Genomic DNA, 17,714 nt, shown 5'->3' with positions numbered 1-17,714 from the left:
TATTTCTATCTAGTTATGTTTTTGATTATCATAGAATCTCAGGGTTGGAAGGGACCTCAGGAGGTCATCTAGTCCAACCCCCTGCTCAAAGCAGGACCAAACCCAACTAAATCATCAATCTGTTATAACTGTTGTACAAAAAAAGTAAAATTTGTCATACTTAAATTTTGGGCCTAGATACACTGTTTAGAAAAAGGATATTAAGTAAAAATATCTATTACCTTTCCTCCCTCTTCCTTCCAAAATTATCAGCCTTACCTTTAAAATCTATCCCAAGGAATTTGGATCCCCAAGCTGGTTTTAGTCATGTCTTCTAAAGACATCTGTAAAGAGCTTGATCCGAATTCAAAAACAATTGGCTTCACTGGGCTTTAGATCAGATCCTTAATTATTGCAGCCTTTTTGTTTTATTGGGTTGAGAATTCTTTCCATACTTAGAGCACATTTTAAAAAATAATCATATGAAAGGGAGGATTGGCTGAGAAGAGGTATCCATATTTGGGTCTTAACAATTCCCCTTAAATTGTGCATTAAAATAAAAATTGGATCTCTCTCTCCTTTCATCTTGGTTAACATAACACAGATTCCATTTAAAGTTTTTTGTGTTTTTTTTTAAAGACATGCAAAGGAGTTAACTAACATCACTAATACAACACTGAATACATAAAAATGAGACCAACAAATGTATTGCTAAACAATGCCACTAAGAAGAGGTGGCAAGGTGCAGCGCTAAATACCATATGATAGAGCCAACAATGTTGGTAAAATCTGTGAGGAAAGATGGTCTTGTGGTTAGGCAGGGGACTGGGAGTTGGAGATCAGGCTGTATTCCCAATGGGACCAAAGACTCCTGTGTGACCCTGAGCCAGAGTACTGAGAATTCAATTTGTCAATGTTTGTAAGGCAGTTTGAGATGCTTAAGTGGAGAGGCAAGAAAGATGCAAAACATGTCCTTGCTAGATTCCACAAGCAAGCATGACTAGTTTCCAGCAAAGCACTCCAGCAGCAGTGCTAAAGAGAATTTGGCCAGGCATTCGACTAGAAAAGGAAACTGGATTAGAAAAGGAAAAAAAGATGCATGGATGGAAGTTACTGTATTTTGATTACTTTATATTTAGGCAGATTTTTAAAAATATAAAAACACCCCCATTACTGTCATAATTCTGTACATGCTTAATCTTGTCTGATTTTTTTAATGTGTGTACTCCACTTGTGTAACACTAACATACTATTACAATGTAGTTACATAATGCTATCATTCATTGGAGACAAACAAGGTATACTAATGTTTATCAGCCACAGCCTTTTAGGAGGTGATGTTTTCCACCTTAAGGCTGATTTTGAGCAACTTTCTTCCAGGACTTCCCTCTGGAATCTGAGCTACATATAACATACTCATTATCCAAATGCTTTATATCTACTTCAAACCTATTAAAGAGCAGAAACTAGGAAGATGCTCATATTAGTACTTTAGCTCATTTAGACAGCAAATTTTGATTTACATGAAAAAAAGAGGTCAGTCATTTAGATTCACCTCAACTGTTACTGTTCTGGCTGAGTTCCACATAGCTCTTTGACTGCAAGGTATGGTTGTCCACATAATATATGGGAAACTCAAGATGACCCCTCCACAGGAGTTGCCATGCCAGACAAATTATATTAGTATGTTGCCTCTAGCAGTAGCCAGTAACTAATATCACAAAGGAAGGAAAACCATAACAGATCAAGGCAATTGTGAGATACTGTAAATTGGAGATGACTGGGATGGACACAGGAAAAAACTTAACACTTGTAAAGGCAATTATTTTATGCCCAGAAAATTCAGTTTTATGACTCAGGTGAAAACATAAGGTCTTGTCAACACCAAAAGGACATTTAAGGACATTTGAGTTGTTAGTTACAGCTAAACATGTTTTCAACCTGACTTGTATGTGTTTGGAAAGCATATATATTTGGAAGCCATAGCACTAAGTGGGACAGAGTCTATACCACACTTTCTAGTAGCATAGCTGTTTAAGCAAGCCTCTGAAAACCATGTAATGATGCTAGTTATCACCATGTTCAGAAGATGTTTGCCATAGTTCTGCCAAATCCATGCTTGACAACCATTTTAGAATAACCATTGTATAGAATAGTCAGGGCTTGTAGCATGGATAGGACCAGAGTCTCACTACATACTGTTTTCCTTTTATGAAAGGTAAAATGCAATCTGGAAAGTCTTACCGCCTTGCTCCCAAACACAAGGGCTCAAGTATTCTTGTTGATATTAATATCCATGCTACTAAATACTAGTGACTTTCCACTTATTTGTAATAATAATTCAATTTAGGACACTAGTCCAGAACTTGAGAGACCTGCTCCACCACAGACATCTTGTGTGACCTTGGGCAAGTCACTTTGTCTATGTGCATCAGTTCCCCATCTATAAAACAGGGATTATACTATTAACTACCCCACAGCAGTGTTGTGAGGATAAATATATTAAAGTTTGTGAGGTGCTCAAATACAACAGTAATGGGGTATATATACATACCTAGAGAGACAGAGATAGCTGCACAATAGATTTTTTTTAAGCGTCTAGCGTAGTCAGGAGCCAAGATCAGAGTACAAAACTCATTAAACTTTTCCCCATCTAATTTGAATATAATGTTTTGACAGTGAAGAATCTACACATCTACACACTTTTCAACCAGGGTGTGATATAGCAGAGAAAATTACTTATACAGCTATGATAAGACTGTATGAAGTTAAGACTACTGATACGCATGTATCCTTTGAAAATACCACAGAGAAAATACACATGGTGACCAAAAATAATGGAACTGTCACTGGTGAAGTTACCTTTAAAATAAGAGATCTGTTGAGATATAGGAAAGATTTGCTCTAACTGCATTTAGAAAGGCCACCTTCTGTTCAACCCACCCCAAGAAAAACTATGATACTTAAAATTAGAGGAAGACTGACCTACCCTTTGGAGAACTAAAATTAACTCCAGCACTCTCATGTCAATGCATACAGAATGTACAGCTTGAAATGGTCCTGGATCACCGAATTAAAATAGCCAGGCATACCAAATGTGTACTTAAGACTGCTGAATAAATAACAGAACAATGGCTGAAAACAACTGAAAACATGCCCAGATAACACAAGGTCAAAAGGCAACAGTTTGAATTGGAAACATGTTCCTATAAAGCAAGGGTTCTCAAACTGAGGGTCGGGATCCCTCAGGGAGTCACGAGGTTACCACCTGGGGGGGAGGGGTCGCAAGCTGTCAACCTCCACCCCAAACCCCGCTTTTCCGCCAGCATTTATAATGGTGTTATAAATACATAAAAAGTGTTTTTAATTTATAAGGGGGGGGTCGCACTCAGAGGCTTGTTGGATGGAAGGGGTCACCAGTAAAAAAGTTTCAGAACCACTGCTATAAAGGAAATTTGTACGCAGCTGAGAATATTGGGTGAAATGAGACAAATTGTACAATTTCTCTTCCTACTAGTATTCAAATAAGTAGAATTTTGTGTAATGTATCTTTAACAGAAGAGGGATAGAATGGGATGGAATGTTGGAATCACACAGTTTCACAAGAGGTAACAGTGATAGTTTTAACTGTGTACAGGAGAGATCTGAAGTGTGTAACAGTAGCAACTCCCCTTATCCCCCAAGGAGAGGGACAAAGAAAGCACAATACTGAGCAGGATTTATCCAGATCACTTATCATTTGAGGTATATGAATTTTTTCAGCATCTTCCTAATTATACTGGTTGCTTTTATTCAACTTGCTCTTACTTACCTGACACTTGCTCAGAATATATTTCACTAAACTCATGGTATAAGAAAGCTCTGAATTGCAGCCTTACCAGTCAAGGCTTAAACAAAAAGCTATTTTTCTTTCCATCCCCTTCCCTACAGTATATTCCTGCTTTTCTGATGGCAGTTAGCTCTGATGACTTGCAAATGGGTTAGTGGAAAAGTAAAAACTACTAGTATTGATATATCCAAGAAACAGGGTTCAGAGACAAAGACATAGACAACAGAGGATTCAGTTGTTCATCCCAAGATACACTTTTCCTTTAATTACAAGTACATACTTGAGTGCCTCAAGAATCAAGATGATCAAAGCCTCACTGATGTACGAATATCAGGAAATACCTCAAATAAAAGATTCCATTAGTGGAAAGAGGGTAAGGATGATAAGAATGTTTTATATCTGTGAAAATAAGGTAGACTTCATGCAACCTTGTTTACCAGGATGAGTCTTACTTTATAGAACTTCCTTTAAAAACACATTAAGCAGCCTAAGGCTAGATAAATGAGGCAACAAATTTTAAGGATACATGAACATGGCTCAAAATCTAGTCACTACTTTAGATATTCATTCATTCATTCATTCCAGAGCAAAACAGGTCACTGAGTTGGGCCCAAGCTCTGGCTAGAGATCTAAAACTAAGCATGCTTTCTTGCAATGGTCCTCCAGTGGTGTTGACTGTTAACAGATACCGTGGAACAAAAGAGTTATCCGGAAATCTAAACTATTCTAGGAAAGCAGTGGAGGGGATGGCATGCCTAGAGATCAGAGAATGTAACTCCTTATACCAAAAATACATAATTGGAAGGCAAAATACTCAAGCTCAGTGCATACCATCCAATATGGAAATATGAAAAGACAAAAGATTCCACCTCACCCAAGCACTTTGCATCAATGCCTTTAACAGAAGCCTAGAGTAAGTTATAAACTCCACCAGAGAGGTCCTTTGGGGCCATCTGCCTGTCCCAAGTCAGGGTAAAGGAGGAGGGTTGGGCGTGGGGCTAGCAACTCCACCCTGTAAAAATCAGCTTGCTACAGAAACGCCAACAACAGAGTTAACAGAGACTTTTAGCCTGGAAAAAGAAGGGTCTTCAACTCGAAGATGCATGACGCTGGGTGGTGAAAGCCGCGAGGAAGCCACTAAGCCGATCACCCTTCTTGCAGCCAGGAGGATTACCATCGGCACATGGAACGTGAGGACCATGTACGAGTCAGGAAAGACGGCGCAGGTTGCAGCAGAGATGAGGAGAACCCCCAAGGCAAGCGGAAAAGAGGCCGCCCAAGAAATACCTGGCGACGCGACCTTCAGGTTGATAGCAAAAAAATGGGCTATACCTGGAACCAGCTAGAGCGAATGGCCCAGGATAGAAGACTATGGAGATCTGTTGTTGGCGGCCCATACCCCAGTTGGGGTGACGGGCATGAATGAATGAATGATGAGTAAGTTATTGATAGAAGGCTTTGGATTCACACTACTTCGTAGTCTGTTCCAATTCCATTTAATAGCGAGATTTTGAAGGATGGAGAATCCTTCAGTGTACCTACTGCCATCAATTAACCTCCTTGTTGTTTTTGTAACTGTCAGGCCTTAAAAGTGTGGGTGCTCCTGCTTCCTAATGGATGAAGTTCTCTCTAGACTGTGTTCCAGAGTTGCTCTGAGTAGAATTTTTCTTTTAAAAAAAGAGATGGGGGAGAGGAGAGAAAAGAAAATGTAGTTACTCTAGAGCAGTACAAGCTTCTATCGCCATCAAAAGAGAAAAAAAAGAAACTGCCTTTGCAGCAGTTCAAGTCTGACAAGGCAGGAAATGTTAGTCTAATCTTGGGTTGCAAATCTGGATGTACTCTCAAAGCACAGGTTATTCCACTGCAATACTTTTCACCCTTGAATGCCAAGAGATTTATACTTGAAGGATTTTGATTATTTGTAAACAATGGATTGCAGAGAAGATAACTACATTCTCTACCCATGCCGAAAGTCATGAGCTCCACGTCACATGAGGCACAAGCCAGGAGCCCATTAAAGACACCTTCCATACCTTCAAACAGCCCAACAGCTTTAAGGACATCTAGCCAGAACCCACCTCTCCTCCATGTCAAAAAACTATGAACTTCTAATAAAAACCTCAATAACTACAATCTACAATGTCAAACACTACTATGTAAGTGACTATATTCAAAGAAAAGTCAAATCAAACTCAGCATGACAACTAGTGTAAAATGTAACATATGCAAATTAAGAAGACATGATACAGTGAAGCACTCTTTACAACACCTCAGTCAAAAGATGTTTAGAAAAGCAGGCATTATATACATATACAGCCCCTTTTACCAAAGTGACCAAGGTTGTGACTTGAAGCTCAATTACCAGATATATTTATTAATTTATGTTACTCAGTGACACTGATGTGAGGAGCCACAGACTGAAGTGTATGACTATTCCAACAATTTGGACAAAATAAAGAAGTCTTTCCACAAGCATAAATAAGATGCCTCTCTTACACAATCTAAATGTGCTACAAATTAGTAATAGTTCACATATTTAAGCCAAAAAATACTGATCCTCTGCAGATCAATGTGAAGCAAGCTTTATTGTGTAAACATTCCAATGATCAGAATAAATAAAAATTTCTCTTGTATCTATAAATAGCTTTAATGAAAAATTAAGTAAAAAATACTTGTGTAGAGATCAATCTAAAATGAGGTTAGTTGAGAGAAGCTTGCAAATTGGATAAAATCTGGATAATTGGGTTGTTTTTTAAAAAAATCCCATAATATGTACAAAACCCCTCAATGCACAGGATGATAAATCTCTTTACAGCCCTTGGCTTATTCCAAAATGGCTTGAGATAGCCTTCATGTATTTAAGATTCAAATTTGATTTTAGATTATTTTCTGCTTCAAGGTTTCTTTCCCATGTACTTGTAAATACTCAAACTTAGAGCTGGCCAAAATTTTTCAGCAAAAAATGGATTCAGAGACAACAAAATTTTAAGAATTTGTTTTGATTTCACCAAATTGTTTTTTTGGGGGGGAATTTCTAAAAGATTCAAAACATTTTGTTTCAGCATTTACAGAATGAAACATTTTGGTTTTCTGGTTTGAAATCACTTTCTATTTAAAAATTCTCAACAATGTAATTTAAAAAATCAAGTGTTTAATAATCAAGGGAAATAAAATGTTTCAATTTTGACAAAGTATTTTGTTCAACTCAACAAATTGACTTTTTTAAATTGCAAACTAACAAAAAATGGCTATTTGCCCAGCTCTACCTGAAATGCACTGAACAAAATTAGGAAGACCTTTGCCAAGAGCAAGGCTATTGGGTGTTACTACAGTAATATTTTTCATGGTATTTATATTTTATTCCATGTAATGTGTTATTCAGTGTGAAGAATGAGTTTCTACTTTAGAGAAAGTCCACTTTGATTAAAGAAAAATATTCTTTCAGAAATTTGTCATCTGGGCTGTCTTTTGTTACATTAAGTCTGCTCATCAAATTCAGTTCACATCTCATGGGTCAGTTTCACTGAATCAGCTGCATACTTTAGAAGCCTGATTGAAAGCAAGGTACATCTGTAGCAATACTGTGTTGGTGTCTGATAACAGAAGTTTCTATCCAAAATTTCAGGCTGGTGAAAATTTGAAGAGGATGTTATATAAAAAAAGTTAACTTGAACACTATTGCCTTAGTACTTTGTGAAAATACTTGTTTAAACAAGCACATTTAAGAGAGCAGTAAGAGAGCATGGTATTGACAGACTCACCACAGAAATAACTGTTTGCAAGACAAAGTGCACTAGGCTGCACAGAATCAGAGTTTTAGTGACTTAAAACAGATCCATCAGATTAAATCTTGCAGCACTACTGTACTTTTCATTTATATGCATTAATTTTTACTATTTTGGTGTTACATACCTTACAGCTTCAAGTTTATGGTTTCATTATCAAATTCAACAGTTTGCAATTTGTCAGGATAGGTATTTAGATGGTCCACTCTGCTTACGTTTCTGCTACGTTATTTAGGAAGTTACATACTTCTAATGTTTTCCATTTCAGTGTTAACCACAACTTCAAACACCACTAGTAGTATTAACCCTATAACCAGTATTAGCAAGCTGCATTTAGTATTAGTGATATTTAACTTTGTCCATTAAGTTAGGTAGTCACAATTTATCTAGCAATCATGAAAAACTATAGTGACAAGATGCACCACTGTATTGTAAGAGGTGACTGAGGAAAGTCTGCTAGTAAGAGGTCTAGCAATTCAGCCTAGTGTAGACAATGGATAGAAAAGCTGATCAGAGAGAAAATGTTATAAAACAAGTCAATTAGGTAAGTGCAAGCTAGGCTAGCAAAGTTACAAAGGTGATGTGATAGGCAGTAGATGTATTGTCAATGTATTTAAATGGTTTCTCTATTGTACACATTCTCATTTAAGCTGTTTTTGTTACTGAAGCGTACCTAATAAAGATCCACAGTTAGGTGCAAAAACTCTTAAGTTCATCTATAAAAACCAGTCACAGAACGTGAAATACATGAACAAAACTACTCCACTTTGTGAAAGCTGCTAGAGCCAAGCAAGGATAATATATGGCTTAACATCAAATGGAAAGAGTTACACAAATTAAAGGGACACAGCTAACTTAAAATAAAAAAATCACATTTCTGTTGAAAACAACTGCAGTAGGTGCAAGCTAACCCTTAGATTTATTACTTACATTAGGAAAAATATTTTTCCTTTTAGTCAGGCCAACTGTTCCCCTGTATAGTAAGATATTTTTAAAGATCTTGTTACCAAAGGAGAAACTGAGGGAGCATAAAAACCCTTGTGAAAACACTAAGAGGGGTTTATAAATTCAGGATATGTTTAAAAGCTCCTCTATTAGAAACTGGAACTTTAAAAAAAAAAATTAGGTTAAGTGTCTCTTAAAGATCCAAATGTGAAATTATGTGACCTAATACATCTGTGCAAGTGGTAACTCAAACATTATTGTCTGTTCATGAGTTGGTACCAATGCAATGCAAAATACATATAGTGAATTGAGATATTTGTATTAAGGTCCAAACAGGTGATGCAAGGAAATATGCAGCAGGAGTTTTTCTCAAGTTTAATTTGAGAACAAACATTCAACCATCAGTCCAATCCAGGAAGTCTGCTGATGGTGAACTCTGGCCAGCTTCAAAAGATGTCAGATATAATGAGTGGCCTACCCATTTAGATAAACAATTCAGAAGTTGGATGGTTTAACCAGATTGACTCTCAATAAGTTTGAGACATGTCTTGTCATTAGTATTTATAAAAAGGAGCACATTTGTTCTACAGCTCAAGTACTAGAAACAAAAGGAATCTGAACAAATATTTTAGAATCTTGCCAATCCAATGGCGGGAGTGGTGGATAAATAACTTAGTGGATGAGACAGCCTGATATAATTTCCCAAATGCTTCATTAAAAAATGTTTGAATTTATGCTTCATGTAATATCTTCTTTAATACCTGTTAGATCTTGTTTATTTGTAAATCATCCTGTCTTCTGAACCCAAGAAAGAATAGATCTAGCTACTCTATTTTAGACAGCTAAGCTAGACTGGTTGAGATATTCAAGTAATCTCATCAGTGTAAAAATTTTTTCCTAGGTGTTTCGTTTAAAAAAATTGATGAGTAAGAGTATGCTACTGTCTCCAGTATTTCAAAAATTGAGTATTCTTATTTACAGTATTCTTCCTGAATTATTCCCACATCCTCTGCAACATGTAAATGTTAATATGTTTATTTTCAGAAGAGCTGTTTAACAGTGGATCTTCCCTTGCTGATGTCAGTTGACAGGATGGCAATATGTATTGCTTATAGGCCAATGTGAACTTGAAGGACCAGTTCAGTCCCAGAAGTGAATTCCACTGCAGTTAAGTAATCTGAAATTTTAGTCTAATTTATGAAAAAGTTCTAGTCTGATAGTGGTGCTACAGTGGGAACTAGGGACCTTCAGCAGCACAGGATCTAGCAGAACAAATCAATTTAGCACCAGTCGCCTGTTTTTATAAAGGACACTGAAAAAAGTTCAGAAAAGATTGTTTAATCATGTGAGTGAATATTTGCATGTACCAAAAGCCATTCTCTTCTGCTAAGTCTTCCACACATGGAACAGTGTGAAGTATCTGATAAACTTTGTTTAGAAGTTATCAACTTATAACATCTAAAAGAGTACGGGTGTTTCTGAGGTCAAAGAAATCTTGTCTGGAATCAAAGATCTAAGGACAAGACAGACCAGGCACAAATGAAAACAATGCAGATGCTCGAAAGATAACGAAAAGTACTCATTCTTCATAGCCAATGAGAGTCATGGCATCAATTCAATTGCCCACTTATTAAAAAAAAAAAAAAAAAGACTAAGTGAGCATAGCTGACTCACCCAGGGCATGTAATGTTTTATGGATGAATATCACTGCTGTATTAATTATCAATAGCCATGGCAAGGGTGGATATGGATTTTTTTTTCGCACCTGGATGGGTAAGTTTTCATGAAAACTTTGTAAGGCTGACCTAACTGAAACCGGAATGAAGGAAAGCAGAAAAACAGGTGAATGCACGTAGGTGTATAAGAGGGCAACACATGGAAATAGACTAAAGATTAGCTGTGTGTGTTGAATTGGTACATTTCAAAGTTTCATTACTGGGACTGCATTTAAAAACGTGTTTAGGGTGACTTGGTAGTCTAGTGGCAGTGCAACACAGTGAAACATGAGAAATCTGAATTTTCCTCCTACACAAGCAGAACATGGTAACGCAGAGACAATATGCTCAGGCTCAGAGCATTTGGTTGAAGCAACTTATTTCACTCTCTAGCGAAACAAGGAGCAACAGCCTTTCTTCCTCTCAGAGGGCATTACGTCACAGGGAGAAAATAAAAAGGGGAAACAGGGCTAACTGAGCAAACAAGTGCAAAATATAAATTTAATATGTGTACCCACTGGTAATGCTCTCCACTACTATTCAAAACAAAACTAGGGCTAGATTCATAGTCCCAGTCTCTTACTCTTCAGCCAAAAGCAACTGAGAGTGTTTCCAGGGCATACACTCAACTTGAGGGAGAATGGTAAAGAAGTGCCTCATTGTTCTACAGTGACCCATACTGTTGATTAAAAGATAATGTTGACACACTCCAAAAGAAGTCCTGTTCAAATCCTTCTGAGCCAGAAGGATGGCAGCTCCAGTACAGGGTGTCAATGAAGCCAGAGCTTTAATATGAGGGAAAGAGATTGAATGATAAAAGATCTGACATGTAAGATTAAACCTCTGCTCCATTTAGCCCAATAGTTTGGTCCCCACAGTGGCTAATAAGTGTACTTCAGAGAAAAGCTAAACCCTCAAAGTGCACCCAACTGATTGTGCACCACTGTACATGGAAGAGAAAAAATTTTTCATGACCCCTGCATGCAATCAGCTAATGTGCTGAAATACAAGGTTTCATTATATCTATCATAATAAATATACCCAAAATTGATGTGTGAACCGAAACAAAAAAAATTAATACCTACATTTGTGTTTAAAAAACTGAAGCAGTTTTAGACTGATATAAAATAAAAACTGAATTAAAACTGGGTACAAAACTACATCCTAGTAATGGGTTTCCCAATTGTCTAAGCACTGTTTATTTGTAAAGTAGCCCCCTTGTTATGTTTTATACTTCATATTTCATGACTAGAGGTTATTTTGGTCAACTAATCATTTGTGGTCTCTGAAAGGGTTTTCCCCCTGTTTATATTCAACCTACCTGCCCATAGTTGTCTATGCCAGTTACTAATCTATTTAAGTTTAATAAATCAAAAGCTGTCCTTAGAGACTGGCCAAGAGTCGTAAGTCCTTCAGCTTGAAGGTTTTTCAATTCATTCATAAAGGTTGCATGATTTTCTTTCCAGCCAGCCTGCAAAGAGAAAGGCAAGAATACTTATCCTTCAGATGTTAGCAGTGTACAGGGAGACCCTTTTCTGTTACAGATTACAAAAATGGTGTCTTCCTCTCTTGCATGCATGTAGTTAAAAAATACCCCCCAAACCACCAACTCATCTTACAAGTAACTAAGAACCTCTTCTGCTCTAAAGGCTTCAAAGCCCAATCTCCCCCCTCCCCCCGCGCAAGCCTTTACGCCCCCCTTGTCCCCCACCCAGCAGAATATCAGCGTTTGGTTCCAGGGTCCGAAGAGTGAGCCTACAACTTACTGCGGGTCATTGGAATAACCAGAGCCTGGTCCACGGCAGCGGACGGGGCCGGTCAATGACCTACAGCAGGTTCCCTTCTGATGTGTCATGTGGAGGCTCCGGGTCTCCACGCACGACGAGGGGGAAGCGCCAGCCAAGGCTGCCCGGCCCGAAGCAGGCACCGCTCCTCGCCGCCCCTTGCAGCCGAACTCGCCTTGGAGTTGCTGTCACTTCTCCTAACTTGAATCAATATCCCCCACAGTCCATTGCTGCTCACACACCGCACAGGAAAAATGTCGGCCATGTTGATGTCAGCGCCGCCGCCGCTGCCAGAGCCTGTGTGTGCCTGTGCGGGGCGAGCTGCGCTGCGCCGCCGGGAGCGCGGGGGAGGGGCGGGCAGCCCGGCCCGGGGGGGAGGAGGGCGATTCACGGGGGTTACCTTGATCGCGTGGGGAGGCTCCTCGAAAGTGACCAGCATGTACCTGTCTCCTCTGCTGGCGGGGTCCCGGGCGCGGAGCTGCGGGCACAAAGCGCAGGGTTACCCGAGGGAGTCAGCAGCAGCGCCCCGCATGCGAGCCCCCGCCCGGCCCTCCCCAGCCCCGCGCCCCCGCCACCCGGGCGGCAGGGGGCTCCCCCACCCCCACCTCGCCGCCTGTCGCAGGCAGAGCCGGTACCTTCATGAAAGTCTCTACAGCGCCTTTGGCTATGTCCAGATAGGTGGTGCCCAGATGGGTGCGCTGGTTCATGGAGGCGGACGTGTCTATCAGGAAGAGTAAGATGGGCATAGTGCGGAGCAGCAGCGGGGCCGGCGGCTACATGGACAGGGGCGGGGGGCAGACACGGGGGACGGGCGGGCAGTAGGAGCTGTGAGTGCGCTGCACGGGGAGGTGCGCCTCCCCGCCACCCCCTCCAGGGAGCTGCCCTGCTCGCCTTTGTGTGAGGGGCCCGCTCAAGCCCTGCACGGGCTGGTTTATGAGAAGAAGGCGGACAGGGCTGCACGGCTGCCGCCGCTGGCCCCCTGTTGATGTTACTCAGAAGTTTCAGGCGGAACAGCCGCGAACCACCCACCCCGGCACTTTCTCTCTCTGACTGAGGCGCTTCCTCGCTCGCAGCCCGCTTTTAAGGCAGCCTGGGCAGGTCGGGAGCCGCCCCCGACAGGCACGTCCCCATGCCACGTGACCGCCTCCCTGCCCCGCCATAGGACTTCTTACGACCCTTCATTAGCATATTTAAATCGTGAGGAAAGAGAAACGAGGTGGCTCTAGCCGTTAAGGGAAAGGCAGTTGATGAGCACGCGTTCCCGTAGTGCGCATGCGCCTTGCAGCCGCTGCTCTGCCTCAGCGAGGGGGGGTAACAATGACATAGTGGCCCCGGCTGCCCTGCACAGGGAAGGCAGCAACCCATAGGAACATGCTCAGCGGGGCTGGCTGGGGCACCGTGGGGGAAAGGGGGGGGCGCAGGACGGGCCGCGAGAAGGGAGTGGGGGGGAAGAGGAAGCCCGGGGATAGGGGAAAGGGGGACCCGCGGGCCGGGCCGCCAGGTGGGGGTGGCGGTAGGAGGGAGACCACAAGGTGGGGGGCCGCGGGAAGTGGGGGGGGTCAAGGGACGGGCCGCGAGGAGGGAGGCCGCCAGTGGTGGGGGGGTCAAGGGACGGGCCGCGAGAAGGAGGGAGGCCGCGAGGTGGGGGTGGGGCCCGCGGCTGTTTATAAGGTAGCTCTCGGCTGTCAGGGAGGTCGGTACGGGGCCGGATACCAGGCTGAGGGGAGTTGAGGACCCAAGGGTCGGCTCGGGAGTGACCTGCGGGGACGGGGCCCCAGGGACAGGACAGAGGGAGCCGCTTGTCTGCGGGGAGGGGGCCAAGCGGGCGCTGGAGGCCTGGGAGGCAGCAGGGCCTGCCGCGGGGAGCCGCTTGCCCAGCGACGGCCGGGGCGGTGACTGCGCGCTGGCCTAGCAGCTCGCTCGGTCCGGTCCCCCCGCGACTCCCGAGTGAGTCACGGGGCGGCGCTTCCGGCTGTCTGCGAGCCGCGCCTGTTCCGGTAGCGCAGGCGCCCAGGGAGTCTCCCTGAGGCTGCGGGAAGGCCTCGCTGGGATCCTTCCTGACGGCGGCGCAGTCCCCGGCAGGGGCGGGCACAAGGAGTAGCCGGAACAGGGAGCGGGCGGGAGGCGTGTTCACCGGGGAGCTCCCGCTCGGCCTCAGCTACAGCGGGGGCTGGGACCGCCCGCCCGCGCCCGCCCGCCCGCATCCATTCCAGGGTCTGCGGGGACTGGAGGCGGAGTTTGTGTTGCACTCTACGTGAGGCGGCGACTGTCTCGTGGGAGGATCAAGGGCGGAGGCTTTGCGGGGCGACTGGCCCATTGGTGTGGGGGAGGCAATTGCCAGGCATGGGGTGTTGCGGCCATGGGGGTGGGGCGGGAATTGGGACAGATGCTCTGTCTCCGGGCGGCGGGACTCAGCATTGCAGTTTCTGGAGGAATAGGCTGGGGCAGGTCTACTGTGTACCTTTCAGTGAGACAGTTTATATCAGGGGCTGGCAACCTTTCGGAAGTGCTGTGCCGAGTCTTCATTTATTCACTTGGATTTAAGGTTTTGCGTGCCAGTAATACATTTTAATGTTTTTAGAAGGTCTCTTTCTGTAAGTCTATAATATGTAACTAAACTATTGTTGTATGTAAAGTAAATACGGTTTTTTAAAATGTTTAAGAAGCTTCATTTAAAATTAAAATGCAGAGCCCCCTGGACTGGTGGCCAGGGCCCGGGCAGTGTGAGTGTCACTGAAAATCAGCTCGCATGCCGTCTTCGGCACCCGTGCCATAGGTTGCCTACCCCTGGTCTATACGTTCAGATTGGCACACCTTGAGACAGCCTTGCATGCTTGGAGTGCTGTAGTTTTGACCTTAGAAGAACTGCACTTTTCTTCTGGTTGGGTTTGGGGGTGCTGCACCCCTTGGCTTGAAGTAGTAATAACAACCAAATGCATGGTTTCTGCTTTCAGCACCCCCACTACAAAAAATTTTCCAGCTCTCCTAGTTAGAGCTGGAATGTGACACTTAAGTTGTCCAATAAAAGCAAACCTGACACCCCACAAATCACTCAGGGGGCCACTCAAAGAACTTCAAAAACTAGCAAGATTTTGCTCCCATTTAGTTTAAAGAAGCCAAGGCTGTGCTGTTTCTCAGGTTAAGTGGGGCCACAAGATCTGAGGCCAGGCCACAGAAACAAAGATATGACATTTCCTTTAATTTAAAGTGATGAGTTAAACTAGTGTGCATACCAGAAGTTTACGGTAGAATTATAAGACTGGAAGGGACCTCGAGAGGTCATGTAGTCCAGTCCCCTGCACTCATGGCAGAATTAAGTACTTGCAACCCAATCTGTTTTGTTTAGGGTTTTTAATGTATGAACAATTGTGAATAGTGCACAGGCAGAACCATCTCAATTATAAACTGTCAGGGGCTCAGACTGTGCATCTTACAGTTTGTCTAGGCTAGGAAAAGTGGTAGATAATAGGTTGAGGTTAGGGGGTGCATTTTGGCTAACCCCAGTCTAACCTCTTCTCAATATTTCCTCCGTCAGTGCTGAGGTAACCTAAACTTACTTCCAATAAATCATAGAGCTGGGGCTGCTTCCAATCAATTAGCGCAGGGTTCCCACCAGTATGCTGGACCCCTCTGCTCCCATCTCTTTCTCCAGCAATTGGGCCTCTTGCTTTTCTTTTCTATTCCCTTACCCTTAAAGAAGTAGGAAATCAGAGGTTTCTTTTCTCTTCTTACTTGTGAATTTAGCAACAGCTCAGGGGCTTCTCTGTTCCCTACCTGATTTTTCCCTTCCTGTGAAAAATGTACGGTTCCAGTTGATCTGCTCCCACCACTCCCAAAGAACTAGAAGCTTAGGAGTTGCTATGCTCCTTCCGTTCTTACCTCCAGAAAAGAAGCCAGGAGTTCCCAGCCTTACTCAGCTCACTTTCCCAGGCTCATTTGGGAAACTGTGGTTCTTTGAGATGTTTTGTCATAGAATCATAGAATATCAGGGTTGGAAGGGACCTCAGGATGTCATCTAGTCCAACCCCCTACTCATTGCAGGACCAATCCCCAACTAAATCATCCCAGCCAGGGCTTTGTCAAGACTGACCTTAAAAACCTCTAAGGAAGGAGATTCTACCACCTCCCTAGGTAACCCATTCCAGTGCTTTACCACCCTCCTAGAAGAAAAAGTTTTTCCTACTATCCAATCTAAACCTCCCCCACTGCAGCTTGAGACCATTACTCCTTGTACTGTCACCTGGTACCATGGAAAACAGTCTAGATCCATCCTCTTTGGAACCCCCTTTCAGGTAGTTGAAAGCAGATATCAAATCTCGCCTCATTCTTCTCTTCTGCAGACTAAACAATCCCAGTTCCCTCGGCCTCTCTTCATAAGTCATGTGCTCCAGCCCACTAATCATTTTTGTTGCCCTCCACTGGACTCTTTCCAATTTTTCTACATCTTTCTTTTGGCTCATATCCAGCTTCTTGTCCACTGTGGCCCGTGGGTCCTTTTCTGCAGAACTGCTGCCTAGCCATTTGGTCCTTCCGTCCTAAGTGCAGGATTCTGCACTTGTCCTTGTTGAACCTCATCAGATTTCTTTTGGCCCAATCCTCTAGTTTGTCTAGGTCCCTTTGTATCCTATCCCCACCCTCCAGTGTATCTGCCACCCCTCCCAGTTTAGTGTCATCTGCAAACTTGCTGAGGGTGCAGTCCACACCATCCTCCAGATCATTAATGAACATATTGAACAAAACCGGCCCCAGGACCGACCCTTGGGGCACTCTGCTTGATACCGGCTGCCAACTAGACATGGAGCCATTGATCACTACCCGTTGAGCCCAATGATCTAGCCAGCTTTCTGTCCATCTTACAGTCCATTCATCCAGCCCATGCTTCTTTAACTTGCTGGCAAGAATACTGTGGGAGACCATATCAGAAGCTTTGCTAAAGTCAAGGAATAACACGTCCACTGCTTTCCCCTCATCCACAGAGCCAATTACTGCCTCATAGAAGGCAATTAGGTTAGTCATGCATGACTTGCCCTTGGTGAATCCATGGTGACTGTTCCTGATCACTTTCCTCTCCTCTAAGTGTTTCAGAATTGATTCCTTGGGACCTGCTCCATGATTTTTCCAGGGACTGAGGTGAGGCTGACTGGCCTGTAGTTCCCCGGATCCTCCTCCCGTTTTTTAAAGATGGTCACTACATTAGCCTTTTTCCAGTCATCCGGGACCTCCCTCGATCGCCATGAGTTTTCAAAGATAATGGCCAATGGCTCTGCGATCACATCCGCCAACTAATTTAGCACCCTCGGATGCAGTGCATCTGGCCCCATGGACTTGTGTTCGTCCAGCTTTTCTAGATAGTCCTGAACCACTCCACAGAGGGCTGGTCACCTCTTCCCCATACTATGCTGCCCAGTGCAGTAGTCTGGGAGCTGACCTTGTTCATGAAGACCAAGGCAAAAAAAGCATTGAGTACATTAGCTTTTTCCACATCCTCTGTTACTAGGTTGCCTCCGTCATTCAGTAAGGGGCCCGCACTTTCCTTGACTTTCTTCTTGTTGCTAGCATACCTGAAGAAACCCTTCTTGTTACTCTTAACATCTCGTGTTAGCTGCAACTCCAAGTGTGATTTGGCCTTACTGATTTCACTCCTGCATGCCTGAGCAATATTTTTATACTCCTCCCT

The 17,714-nt window shown here is 43.2% G+C and overlaps 1 protein-coding gene across 8 annotated transcripts in view; it reads right to left on the bottom strand.

Annotated features, from left to right (window-relative positions):
- INTS6 (integrator complex subunit 6) overlaps positions 1-13,412 on the bottom strand; it is an 86,188-nt gene extending 72,776 nt beyond the window's left edge. For 2 of the 8 annotated variants that reach the window (XM_039542092.1, XM_039542100.1), the window contains exons 1-3: positions 12,673-13,406; positions 12,438-12,515; positions 11,575-11,724 (exon numbers count right to left, since the gene is read on the bottom strand). In XM_039542092.1, the coding sequence (XP_039398026.1) occupies positions 11,575-11,724; positions 12,438-12,515; positions 12,673-12,783 (339 nt within the window). In that variant the 5' untranslated portion in view covers positions 12,784-13,406. Of the gene's footprint in view, positions 1-11,574; positions 11,725-12,019; positions 12,363-12,437; positions 12,516-12,672 lie in introns of those variants that run through there. The other 6 variants (XM_039542070.1, XM_039542063.1, XM_039542056.1 and 3 more) reach the window with 6 other exon arrangements.
- Positions 13,413-17,714: the final 4,302 nt, after the last annotated feature.

The sequence above is a fragment of the Mauremys reevesii genome, linkage group 1 (assembly GCF_016161935.1).
Source record: "Mauremys reevesii isolate NIE-2019 linkage group 1, ASM1616193v1, whole genome shotgun sequence".
Classification (NCBI taxonomy): Eukaryota; Metazoa; Chordata; order Testudines; family Geoemydidae; genus Mauremys; species Mauremys reevesii.
Note: the sequence above shows the minus strand (reverse complement) of the source record. Positions and strands in the feature narration are given on the sequence as shown.